At 43.4% G+C, this 14,143-nt stretch overlaps 1 protein-coding gene across 1 annotated transcript in view; it reads left to right on the forward strand.

Annotated features, from left to right (window-relative positions):
• Window positions 1–14,143, forward strand: part of LOC142674685 (uncharacterized) — a 57,292-nt gene that overhangs the window by 12,629 nt on the left and 30,520 nt on the right. The window contains exons 2-6 of the mRNA XM_075847203.1: window positions 2,262–2,416; window positions 2,895–3,068; window positions 3,144–3,267; window positions 7,264–7,361; window positions 7,526–7,640. Of these exons, the coding sequence (XP_075703318.1) occupies window positions 2,294–2,416; window positions 2,895–3,068; window positions 3,144–3,267; window positions 7,264–7,361; window positions 7,526–7,640 (634 nt within the window). The 5' untranslated portion in view covers window positions 2,262–2,293. The remainder of the gene's footprint in view (window positions 1–2,261; window positions 2,417–2,894; window positions 3,069–3,143; window positions 3,268–7,263; window positions 7,362–7,525; window positions 7,641–14,143) is intronic.

Below are 14,143 nucleotides of genomic sequence, written 5' to 3' on the forward strand. Positions count from 1 at the left end.
GTCATTATGGTGGCCCCAGACTGGCCTCGCAGGGCTTGGTATGCGGATCTCATGCTCATGTTAGCAGATGCCCCATGGCCGCTTCCTCAGCGGCACAACCTCTTTTCCAGAGGTCCAATGTTCCACTCTGTTTTATCTCGGCTGCTTTTGACGGCTGTGCTATTGAATTTGCGATTTTGAAGTTCAAAGGTTTCTCTGATCCGGTCATTCAGACCATGATTAAGGCCCAGAATACTCAATCCCAAAGAATTTACCATCGCGATTGGTTGGCTTATTGTAGATGTGTGAATCCCATCAGCTCCACCCCCTCCATTTTTCCATCTCACAAATTTTGGCCTGCTTCCACGTTGGCTTGGCTCATGGACTCAGATTGGCTACTCTATAAAGGGGCAGGTTTCAGCCCTATCTATTTTTTTTCCAACACTTAATGACTTTCCGCGCTCCAATTAAGACTTTTTTGCAGGGAGTCACACATTGTGCTCCTTCTTATCCATCTCCTCTCGAATCATGGGATCACAATCTGGTCCTTGACGCTCTCCAGGCTTCACCCATCAAACCTTTGTGGGAAGTTTCTCTCAGGATCTTATTTTGGAAGGTAGTTCTGCTTGTGGCGATCACCTCTATCCGTAGAGTTTATGAGCTGGCAGCCTTGTCCTGCAAACCTCCGTTTACGTTTTTTCATAGGGTCAAGGTCGTGCTACGTCCATTTCCATCTTTCCTTCCTAAGGTGGCTTCCTCCTTCCAACTTAATGAGGACATTGTCTTTCCTTCGTTTTGTTCTAAACGTTCTCATCCACGTGAACGTGCCTAACATTGCATGGATGTCGTCACAGCCACTCGGGTCCACATTGCAGCTATGAAGTCCTTCCGAAAGTCGGACTCCCTATTTGTTGTTCCTAAGGGCCCTCATAAGATTGGCCCAGCTTCAAAGGCCACCTTTGCTAGCTGGATCTGGTTGGCCGTTAAAAGTGCCTACTTTGCTAAGGGTTTATAACCTCCCTTCCGGGTCACTGCTCATTCTACCAGGGCAGTTGGGGCCTCCTGGGAGGTGTTCTATCATGTTTTTGTCCTTCAGGTTCGTAAAGCTGTCATCTGGTCCTCGTTACATATTTTTCTGAGGTTTTACTGGATCCATTCTTTGGCCTCTGCCGATGCCAGTTTGGGTCGGATGGCGTTGCAAACAGCCATTGTTTAGGCCGCTCGCATGGCTATGATTCTTTTTTCCGACCCTAATGGACTGCTTTAGGATGTCCAATGGTACTGTGTTCCCCAGTGAGTACTTTAACGAGAAAACAGGATTTTTGTACTTACCAGTAAAATCTCTTTCTCGTTAAATTCACTGGGGGACACAGGTTCCGCACTATTTTTTTACTGTTATGTTTTTGGGCTTCTTGAGGTTGCCTTTCTCATGGAAAACATATTGTGTTAAATCTTCTCTGCTCCTCTACTGCTCTTGGTACAAGAGGAGCTGAGTGTTAAACAGAGGTTATAGCCCACTGGGTGGAGCCACACTTTTTTTCAAATTTACCTAGTATCAGTCTCCTAGTGACTGCGGCTTATACCCATGATACTGTGTCTCCCAGTGAATTCAACGAGAAAAAGATTTTACTGGTAAGTACAAAAATTCTGTTATCAATCTGCTCAACTACTCCTGCGCCATAACATAAGAGATTACACTGCATGTTCCCTTTATTTATAATGTCACCTCAGCTGCTGCAGAACCTCAAAGTTCATATCAATCACTGACTGCATAGTGTATCATGTCTTGTGAGATGCGAGCAATGTCTCCCCAGTATCCGCCATGTGTCAAGTTGTAAGGCGTCAGGTCTTCATTGTGTGGGGAAATGTCTTCATTTTACTTTTCTAAGCTGCAAATTCTCACCTAAGAGAGATGCCATAAATGTCTGATAACTGGGGTCCCACCTGTATGTGGAGAACGGGGTGCCCCAAATAGCCTGGTGAGGTGATGACTGCATCCAGGTGGAGAAATGACCCCACATGTGCAGGACTCTCTCCATTCACTTGTATAGGAGTTCCAGAAACAGCCGAGCACGGCCAGAGGTCGGAGCCGCATCTATCAGACATTTCTGGCATATCCTGGGGAGAAATTTCCGTGTTGGGCATACACATTTTAATCCATGTGGTGACGGCTCTGAGAAAATGTTTCTCTCAATGATCAGTAAGTGAGGTTCTTGTTTTTTTTTTTTTATACATGATGTTGTCTCTTGCATGATTTTCCATCTTCTCCTCTCCTCATAAAGACATCTGCAGTACTAGATCCTCCAGTTTCCCCATGTTCTCCTCCACAACGTTCTTTCTCCTGAAAGACCCACCAAGGATGGACAAGGATAGGAATTTGATGAGCAGAAGAATATTAAACTTCACCTTGGACATCATCTACCTGCTGAGCGGAGAGGTAAACTTTTCTACATTATAGAACAAGTCACACATAGGGAAGGGACAATACGTTATAGGAATAATCCAGTGTCCTGTATAACAGCGTCCAGACCTTCCAAGTGATGTCAAGCCAACAGCAGAAAAGCTGAAGATCAGCCACCAATATGGTCAGTTATGTGTCATGTCACCAGTGAAGCAATAGTAATGTTGTAGAGCAATGAGAATGACCAGGAACCAGGAGGATCAGGATGACCTCTATATAGAAACGTAGAAGATGACTGCAGGAGGAGAGCACATGGTCCATCTTGTACCCCTAATATTATTTCCTTTTTAGTTTTGTCCTCGTTCTATTTTTTCAATGTCTTTTTGTAGGTGAGGTCTCCAGTATTACAGATGTGGGGTCGCTAGAGCTCTATACAGCGGGGTCACAATCTCCCTCTTTCTACTGAGGGGGGAATACTGTGTTCAGTTCTCTAAGTGTCTCTCTCCATACACAGGAGTACACAATAGTGAAGAAGACATCGGGTGACTGTACGACTCCCATCATCCATGAGTCAGGAGGATGGAGCAGTAGTCTGAGCCACATCACAGAGCCTCCCCCTCACTCCCGGATACATGAGAAGAAGATCTTAGAACTGATCTACAAGATGACTGTGCTGCTGACTGGAGAGGTGACACTTCTGGGAAATTCTACAGTAACAGCACTGGAGGTGTCTGGGTGATGACAGTATCATTATGTGTGTCAGGTTCCTATAAGGTGTCAGGATGTCACTGTCTATTTCTCCATGGAGGAGTGGGAGTATCTAGAAGGACACAAGGATCTGTACGAGGAGGTCATGATGGAGAACTACCGGCCGCGCACATCACAAGGTAAGAAGAGACAGATATAAATATATGTTTGGCATTACTGTGGACACAGGCTGGACTAGCGGCCATGTTGAAGCCATGTTGAGAACACCTGCTGTAAATCTGTGATGTGGGGGCCATAACATTACACATCTGTGCACATTTGTGGGGAGGGTAATTCATCACGTGAGTCTTCTCCTTCCAGGGTGGTACTGGCCCACACGTCATGATGTCATCTCATTTAGACCACGCCCACATTTTAACCCCTTCCCGCCACAGCCAGTTTTTCAGATTTAAATTTTTTCCTCCCCACCTTCCAAAAGCCATAACTTTTTAATTTTTTTGTCGATTGAAGCGGCATAAGGGCATATATTTTGCGGGACAAGTTGTAGTTTTTAATAAAACCATTTTGGAGTACCTGCGAGGTTTTAATCACTTTTTATTCCATTTTGTTATTTTATTTTTTTTAAATAACAACATTTTATTGAGGTTTTACAGAGAGGCAATATTTGTGTTACAATATGCATAAGAGCCACACTACATACAATATACAGGTAATTGTTAGAATTCACAATAAGAAGAATCGTATGTACAATTCGTTATCTCAATATTAAACAGAACAAATCATACAAACAGAACATTAAAGAAGTATGAGAATCTTGTTGTATGTTCTCACCACATGCACCCAACGTCAAGGGGGAGGGGGTAGAGAAGGAGGCAATAGAGAAGGAGGGAAAATAAACGCTCAAGGAGAGAGGTCTCCAAGAACATCAGGCCTTGTGGGAATGTTTAGAAAGTATTCCCAAACTAGAATATCAATCAACATTATCCAACACAGAGGGGGGGGGGGGGTCTGCACCCCAGAGGTGTTGAAAGGAGTAATTTTTACAGAATTCAAACCAGGGTGCCCAGATAATTTGGTACTTGGAATGAGAGTGCTACTCAGGATGCGAGAGCTCCCCCATTCTCACAAGCTGGGCTCCCTTCCTAAGCCAATGGTGGCGCAACCTCGGTCTTCCAATACAACGGTAGTAGAGATTTGGCCTCCGCGAAGAGCTGTAACCATAGCTCCTTGGGGGCCACCCCAGGGAATGTTGGCCACAGGTTTAGGAACACTACACGAGGGGTAATAACAATAGAGGAATGAGTTATGGTGTTGAGGACATTTTGTATCTGGACCAAAAGGGGGAGATTTTCTCCCACTCCCACCACAAGTGTAGATATATTCCCGGGTCTTTATGACACCTCCAACAGTCTGGGGAGATGTTGTTACACATTTTATGCAATACCCAGGGAGTCTTGTACCACCTAGAGGTCAGTTTGTATGAGGATTCTTGCAAATTAATACATCTTGAGGTCCCAAGGGAGTTTCGAAAAACCTCCTTGGTGTCGTCGTCAGAAAAAGTAGTCTTAAGTTCCAACTCCCAAGCTTTAAGATAGGAGGGCTGTATTGTTGAATTCATCTTAATGAGATTATTATAGTATAGTGTAATAAGCTTCTTAGGTGGTTGTCGAAGGAGGAGGGTTGCTTCCAACCAGGATAACGGGCGGTCTATTGGTCGCTGCCTAAACGCTCCCAGGTAACACCTTTTGAGGTGAGTGTAAGTGAGAAAATTGACAGACGAGAAACCAGGTTGAGACCAATTCAGGGAGGGTAGGAACAGTAGCTTACCTGCAAACGCCGATGCTGCTGCAGAATAAACTTAGCCTCTGGCGCCGATGTGTCCTCGCTCGTCCGACACGATGCAGGACCTGGGGCAGGAAGTGAGTGACGACACAGCGTGATCTCTCGAGAACACGCTGTGTCTGCACTGCCAGAAGCTGGGCGTTCTGAAGAGAAGTGGATGATACTTCTCGTCAGAACGCCCAGCTAGTAAAAGAAGTAAACACGCCCAGATGTAACACACATAATACACGCCCAGTTGGACTTTAGCAAGCCTCATTTGCATAAATACAAAAATGGTCATAACTTGGCCAAAAATGCTCGTTTTTTTTAAAATAAAAACGTTACTCTTATCTACATTGCAGCGCCGATCTGCTGCAATAACAGATAGGGGTTGCAAAATCTGGTGACAGAGCCTCTTTAACAAAACCCGTTTTCTCTGGGTCAATCAGGAATGGGAGTGTAATGTCGGGATAGGGAGACAGACAGGTGAGCCCTAATCTACCCGCCACTCAGTTCCTGCTTACTTGCACGGCCCGTCCTAAGCGACGGCGTACAACTGGGCGACGGTCCCTACGCTCAATATGTGCACGACAGACAAACAGACAAGGGTACACAGAAGCTAAGGGAAATGGGGCAGTTGCCCACGGCAACACCGTGAGCAACAAGAGTAGTGAACGAGCCGAGTCAAACCAGGAGTGTACGAGGAACCAAATGCAGAGCAGAAGCGTAGTCAGTAAAGCCAGGGTCGATAAGAAGCAGAGGTCAATAGTAATAGCAGGGGCAGCAGAGCCAGGAAACATGAAAGAATCACAGGCAAAGACAAGCAGGAAATGAAGGTATAAATAGACCGAGGGCGGGAGCTAGAACCGTCTGGCCAGGCTGTGATAGGTTCTCCCACTCCTAAGCCTACCAGCCTGAGTGGTAGCAGATCCAGTCACTCTATCAGACCTAGGAGCAGGTGCAGACTGATTAACCACAGGCGCTGTGTCTGGCAGATCCTTTACAGGGAGTAAGGATTGCATCCTGTTAGCTATGGTTTTGGCATATAATTTAACATCCACATTCAAAAGTGATATAGGGCGATAACTACCGCATAGCGACGGGTCTTTACCCTCTTTTGGTAATACCGAAATATGTGCTTCGAGCGCTGAAGGAGAGAAATGTTGAGAAGCGTTAAGAGAGTTACATACTCTGATGCAGAATGTCAGCAGGACGTCTGCAAACTGCTTATAGTATGAGGCTGGAAGGCCGTCAAGACCTGGGTACTTACTAGAGGGCATACTGGAGAGCGCATCACAGATTTCTTTAAGTGTAAAAGGGGATTCTAGTTGGGCTTTTTGCGTAGCAGTTAAGGTACGAAGAGAAAGGGAGTCTAGGAAAGACTCAATTATCTCAGTTCTGTCCGCAAGGTCCTTGGGCGTCTCCCCAGGACATAGGTCATACAGTGTTTGATAGAAGGAGCAAAACTCAGCAACAATGTCATTGGTGTCCTCAAGAACAGCTCCAGTAGGAGACTGGATTTTGGAGATATAGTTCTGCTTTCTTCTTCTCTTTTTAGCTAAGTAAGCCATGAGTTTGCTCCCCTTATCACCATGCATGTAGTGTTTGTGAGTAGCAGAGGTATATGCCTTTGCCGTGCGCAAATTCAAACATTGTTTGAGTCTTTCTCTGTATAGATAGCGCCACACACACACACACCCCCTGTAAAGAGCACCACACAGCCCTCCCCCTCTTGTATAAAGTGCCATACCCCCTTGTATATAATTCCACACAGACCCCACCTTGTATATACTGCCACACAGCACGCCCTTGTATATAGTGCCAAACTGCCCCCCTCTTGTAAATAGTGCCACATAGCCACTCCTCTTGTAAATAGTGCCACATAGCCTTATATTGTACTTACCTTTCCTCTTTCCCGCAACGGACAGAGCGCTGCACAGCCTTGCGGGCAGGACCACTTGCGCAGACCACCGTTATGCAGTGACGTTATCATGCCAGCCTGTGAAGGGGGTCTTCCCAACGCATTATAGGCTGCATTATTTGTATCTGCATCCTGAGGACGCAGATGCAAGTGAATGTGGCTGTCGCTAGCGCCGGGTCCGCCCTCCGGTGCTAGCGACAACACCGGCATGATCTGCCACTGCATCCACCCACCGGCCGTGACAGTGCGCGGAATTAGTGTTAGTTTAGTGAGCACAGCCACGCACTTTATAGGGAACAGTGGTGGGGACACAAATACTATAATTAATTTACACTCTAAAAGTAAACATGTAATTGCAGGTCTTGAGGGAAGTGTCTGATATATAGACAGATATACAATGGTCATGTATTCATTCACTGTGTGTTTGCTACAGATGGATCCAGTAGGAGAAATCCACCAGAGAGATGTCCCAGTCCTCTGTATTCCCAGTACTGTCCAGAGGAAAATCACAATGTCCCAGAGAATCATCAGGTAGATGAAGCTGTGCCCTATACCAGATCTATATAGGGGGGTGTGGAGCTTTTGGGTCTTACGATCATAAATGTGGTCATAGATTTTGGTGGTTTCTTATGTTGATGTGTTAGATTCTACGCACTCTGCTGTATAGTACTGAATTGTTACATATGTGAAATCAGGGGGAAGATCTGACTAATATTAAAGCGGAGGATGAAGCCGAAATAGAGCGGGTGAGGGGCGATCAACCGTGTAAGAGTGAAGTTGAGGAGGAAATTCCAGGAGGTGTTACCACAGGTAAGTAATAATTAATTCATAAAGTGACTTTAGCGAAAAGCTAACACTAAAGTTAGTAGAAGATGGATGCGCATAAATGGAGTGGATGGCAGATGAATAGCATGAAAGCAGTTAAAGAGGATCTGTCACTAGTTTATTAATTCCCTATCTCCTAACAGTGTAATGTTTTCTATAGGACACTATCCAATCGTCATACAGCTTCTACCCCTTCCCGGCCCAGCAACACAGTGTGATCATATAGTATACAGCTTCCATTCCAGACTGTATTTAAATGGCAATATCTCCGGTTGTGTCACAGCTAGAACTGCAATTCTGGTGTCATATGAAACATTAGAATCTCATCTTTCATATACCACTGTTATAGGTGGTCCACAGCCCGAGATGTGGCTGTTTAAAGTGATCCCCCTACCCTCCAGCTTCATTCTCTCATTCTGTGTGAAGCAGCTTCGTGCTGATAGGACAGCGTCAGAGGCTGTGAGGTAGCTTCACGAAAAGAGAATCGCTGCTGTTGATACCCACTTGTCTAATAAAGGCTCATTTACATATTTGGAAAAAAGCTCATAACTTTTAAAGTAATAAACGCACAATTTTCACTAGCATTGTCAGTGTGACAGCGCCTATTAGATTAGCTAGGAGATAGGGCATTACTAAACTAGTGAGAGAGCCTCTTTAACAGATGAATAGACAGTGGGAAAGAATTAACAGCACTAACTGACCCTATCTGAATACTATCCCACAGCAGGGAAAGACAACACCTTGGCAGCAGATCAAATGCACAGGAAAGGCAAACAAACCAGGGGAACTACTGATACCAAGATACACATAAAAGCCACTTTACAAAAACTAGATCTCTCGGAAGACCAACAGGTCTCACACTTCAAACAAACACATATACATAGACAAGAAAAACATCACCAACTAGAATCTGTAAAGAATTTAGCACATGAGAGAAACAGTATAACCAGTACATGAGTAATCCAGGCCTGAAGTATATACTAGCCCCCAGAAAAGTACTCTGCCCTAATTAACCAGGCAAAGCTAAATGATGACTAAATCCAGACACAGATCAAGGGCATTGTCTAGCAACGCCCAAACATAGAGATAACAGAAATCATTGATTAGCAGCAGTCCTGCTGCTAATCGTAACATTACCAAGCCCTTCAAAGAGGGCTGATGATCCCTTAGGAAAGGTATCATGAATTTTTTTTTATCATCTTGCTTTTAATATGATATTAACATAAATTTTATTTATTTGTGTTCTCATGTTCTACTTTTTACTTTGTTCTTACTTTTCCTTCTGTATGGGAGCTGCCATTTTTTTTCATCTCTGTTTGTGTCGATTAACGACACATACAGAGATGGAATACGGCACATACAACCCCATAGAGAATGCAAACGAGAGACGTTCCATTCTCTGCAGCGTACGTCGTCTGAGTGGGAGCGGCATGCGCCGCTTCCACACAGACCCAAACGAAGCTCGTTCGCAGAGTGAAACCCGGCGCCATTTTCAAGTGGACTGGAAGCCGTGGCCGGACAATAAGATGATGACTTACGGCCATATGTTCAAGGAAGCGAAGGCGCAAGGAATAGGAGCGAAGGTGGTGGCAGGAGAATGTAATTTATGTTCGTGTATGTGATGTGTGTATTATGTTCGTGTATGTTCATGTTATACAGTCTGCTGAGCACTGTATCTAATCCTCCTACACTGTGCAGTCGCTCAGAAAATGGTGGCACACTGTGTAGGAGGTTTGAAGATTCAAACCCCTCCTCCTGGCACTAGCTAGAAGAAGTGAGGGGGGATTGTGTGACGATACTAGAGAGAGTGTGTCTACCCCAAATTTTCAGCATAAAGCAATGAGGTTGCTTTACCACATTGACCATGCTGCAATTTTGGGAACTGCTCCCTCTAGTGCCCAGCACATGGAAATGTTATAAATTAGAATCTAATTTATAATATTTCCTGACTTGTGAAACATTTTAAAAATTAAAACAATGTGTAAACACTTAAATAATAATTCTTTAACTAAAAAAATCTATCAGAATGGATGTTTCTAGCTGTTCCCAGGACTTTTCCTCTGGCCCGTTACCCCGTAAATCAACAAGGTAATGGAGTTGTCTGCCACGCCATTCAAAATCAAGGATCCTCTGGACCACAAACTCAGGCTGACAACGGACCAAAACAGGAGGAGTTCTACGGATCGCCCTTCTGAAAGTATACACAGGCCTAAAAAGAGAACAATGAAAAGTCCTGGGCATTCTCATGCTTTGTTGTAAATTCACCATTAAGGAAACTGGATTAATTTGTCTTAAAATCTTAAAATGACCAATAAATCTAGATTCAACTTGCCACATGGTTGTCTTAAACTGATGTTTTTGATGGACAACCACACTCTATTTCCCACTTTGAACTTATGTGGCCTGCGGTGGCGATCAAACTTGCATTTAGCACGAAGGGCAGCTGAGCCCAAAGCCCCATGGACCTTACTCCAGTTTTACTTCAACATCTTAATCCTCAGTCTGAGCAATGGAATGTCAAAACCCGCACTGACGGTAAATGAAGATGCCTATGGGTGAAAACCATAGTTACAGAAAAATGGAGAGACATTAGTGGATGCATGACACAAATTGTTACAAACAAATTGCCCATGGCAAAAATTGGACCCAATCATCATGTAAATCTGAAACAACACCGGAGATAGTGCTCTAATGTCTGGTTCACTATCTGTCTGACCATTGGTCTGTGGATGATAGGTGGCGGAGGACCCAAATCAATACCTACATTTGCACAAAGGCCTTCCAAAATTGAGTCACAAACTGTGAACCCATGTCAGATACAATATTATCAGATACAATATTTTCAGGAATACTATGAAGTCTCACCACTAGTTGAACAAAGTGAGTAGCCAGCTTATCAGCAGAGGACAAGCCAGACAAGGGTATAAAATGGGCCATTTTACTGAACCTGTCTACAACAACCTATTTGGTATCTCTCCCCCCGGATCTGGTCAACTTGAAAATAAAGTCCATGGATATGTGTGTCCATGGTTTCCTGGGAGTTGGCAAAGGTTCTAACTGACCAAAAGGTAATGCTGTAGATGTCTTATTGCGAGCACAGATGTCACATTCCACAGCAAACCTTTCTACATCTCTCCGCATATCTGGCCACCAAACTGATCGAGACATGGTCTTACACATCTTAGTGATACCTGAAAGACCCGCCAACTTACTGCCATGAATCTCTAAAAGAACAGCAGGTCTAAGGTCACTAGGAAAAAAAAAGCGTTGGGCGGGTTTCTCTGGAGGTTCCTAAGACTGAGCCTGCAAGAGTAAATCAGAAATATCCTTTGTTGGCCCTGTCACCATTTTATCAGGAGGAATGATGAAAGAAGGTACAGGTGTCTCCACATGTTGCTGTAGAAAACTGCGAGAAAGGGCGTCCGCCTTAAGGTTTTTGGAACGTGGAACTAGATCAATGGAGCAGTCATACTCTCTATGAGGGGGAAGAAGATCAGCAGTTTTGTCACAAAACATTCACAAATTCTCTATACTTAACAGGCAGACCCTGGTGACTGCGACTAGAATCGGGGGAAGTAAAACCTCTCCCTGAACAAAACTTTCCCACTGCACTAATTCTCCTGAAGTCTAATCAAACACTGGATTATGGAGGAACAACCAAGGATACCCCAAAATAATTGTATAGGAGGAGAGAGAACTAACAGAAGAGAAATAGTCTCACATTGGATACTTCCTTCTGAAAATTTCAGACCAGGAGTACGGCATCTTACCGATCCTCCAGACACACGAGTACCATCCAACGAACAAATGTCGATGGGTTTCTCCAGAGGTGCAGGGATAATCCACAACTTCTTGGCCAAATCAGAATCTAGAAAATCTGCTGCAACATCAGAATAAACAATGGCCTACATAGAAGAGTACATAGGAAGAGAGAATTACAACTCCCAATATGTCTATGCTGCTATTATGGGATATCAGAGGACATTACAGGGAGGAGTATATGAGGAGAGGACCACAACTCCCAGCATATCCAGGCTGTTACGATGAGATATCAGACGACATTACAGGGAGGAGATCTGAAGAGAGAACTACAACTCCCAGGCTGTTATGGAATATTAGAGGACATTACAGAGAGATGATATAACGAGAGAACTACAACTCCCAGCATGTCCAGACTGTTATGTGATATCATTACTGGAAGGAGGTATAAGATGAGAGAACTAAAACTCCCAGCATGTCCAGGATATTATTATGGAATATCAGAGGACATTACAGGGAGGAGATATGATGAGAGAACTACAACTCCTAGCATGTCCAGACTCTTAGTTGGTGTTGCAGAAACATGGCTAGACTCTTCTCACGACTGGGCACAGGGTTTTACACTGTTTCGGAAAGACGCCAAATAGGAAAGGCAGTGGTGTATGTCTGTATGTGAGAAGTGATATCAAGGCGGTGGTGTATGTCTGTATGCGAGAAGTAATATGAAGTTGAGTGTGAAAGACAATAGTGGGTGAAGATTGTGAGGAGATTGAAACCTTGTGGGTGGAATTACAAAGGGAGGTAAACACTGAAAAAATTACTTTTGGTGTAATCTATAGACCTCCCAATATAACTGAGGAGATAGAAGGTCAGCTATATAAACAGATGTAGCGGTTGCACAGGCGGGTACTGTAGTGATAATGGGAGATTTTAATTACCAGGATATTAATTGGTATCATGGTTTGGCTTCAACTGCGATGGGGAGACATTTCCTCAACCTATTGCAGGAAAATTTTATGGGCCAGTTTGTGGAAGACCCGACTAGAGGTGAAGCTCTATTGGATCTGGTCATTTCTAATAATGCAGAGCTTGTTGGGAACGTCAATGTTCGTGAAAACCTCTGTAACAGTGACCACAATATAGTTACATTTTACCTATTATTTTAAGAAGGCCAATTTCCCCAGCATGAGGGCTACAATTCAGGATATAGACAGGAAACATCTAATGTCAAATAAAGGTATAAATGGGAAATCTTAAAATCCACTTTGTATAATTTATAGTGCAAAATTTATTCCTATAGGTAACAAGTATAAACGACTAAAATTAAACCCCACATGGCTTACACCTTTTGTAAAAAGGGCAATATATGACAAAAAAAAAAGGGCATTTGAATAATACAAATCTGAGGGTACATCTGTAGCCTTTGTAAAACATAAAGAGCTTAATAAAATCTGCAAAAAAAGTAATAGAATCAGCAAAAAATGCAAAATGAAAGGCAGGTGGCCAATAATAGTAAAACAAATCCCCAAAAATTGTACAAGTATATAAATGCAAAGAAGCCAAGGTCTGAATATGTAGGACTCTTAAATCGTGGTAATGGGGAGTTGGTCACAGGGGATCAAGAGAAGGCAGAGTTACTAAATGGGTTCTTTGGCTCTGTATATACAACAGAAGAAAGAGCAGCTTCCAGTGCCACCGGTGCCAGTGCGGTTTATATATCAGTTGATTTAATGAATTCGCTGAATGTAAATATGGTCCAAGCTAAGTTAAATAAAATAAATGTATACAAGGCCCCGGGACCAGATGGGTTACACCCTAGAGTTCTTAAAGAGCTTAGTTCAGTTATTTCTCTACCCCTCTTCATAATATTCAGAGATTGTCTAGTGACTGGTATAGTGCCAAGGGACTGGCGCAGGGCAAATGTGGTGCCTATTTTCAAAAAGGACTCTAGGTCTTCCCTGGGTAATTATAGACCAGTAAGTTTAACATTCATCGTGGGGAAAATGTTTGAGGGGCTATTGAGGGACTATATACAGGATTATGTGACAATAAATAGTATTATAAGTGACAGCCAGTACGGTTTACTAAAGGACAGAAGTTGTCAGACCAACCTGATTTGTTTTTATGAAGAGGTGAGCAGAAGCCTAGACAGAGGGGCCACTGTGGATATAGTGTTTTTGGCCTTTGCAAAGGCATTTGACACTGTCCCCCATAGACGTCTAATGGGTAAATTAAGGCCTATAGGTTTAGAAAGTATAGTTTGTAATTGGATTGAGAATTGGCTCAAGGACCGTATCCAGAGAGTTGTGCTCAATGATTCCTACACTGAATGGTCCCCGGTTATAAGTGGTGTACCCCAGGGTTCAGGGCTGGGACCACTATTATTCAACTTATTTATTAACCCCTTCAGGACTGAGCCTGTTTTGGCCTTCAGGACGAAGCCGATTTTTCAAATCTGACGTGTCACTTTATGTGGTAATAACTCTGGAATGCTTTTACCTATGCAAGCGATTCTGAGATTGTTTTCTCGTGACATATTGTACTTTTATGTTAGTGAAAAAATTTGGTCGATAAATTCAATATTTAATTGTGAAAAACATCAAAATTTAAATTTTCCGAAATTTAAATCTATCTGCTTGGAAGACAGATAGTATTACCACACAAAATACTTACTAGTTTATATTTCCCATATGTCTACTTTATATTTGCATAGTTTTTGGAATCTTCTT

Source organism: Rhinoderma darwinii (assembly GCF_050947455.1).
Source record: "Rhinoderma darwinii isolate aRhiDar2 chromosome 1 unlocalized genomic scaffold, aRhiDar2.hap1 SUPER_1_unloc_8, whole genome shotgun sequence".
NCBI classification, from domain to species: domain Eukaryota; kingdom Metazoa; phylum Chordata; class Amphibia; order Anura; family Rhinodermatidae; genus Rhinoderma; species Rhinoderma darwinii.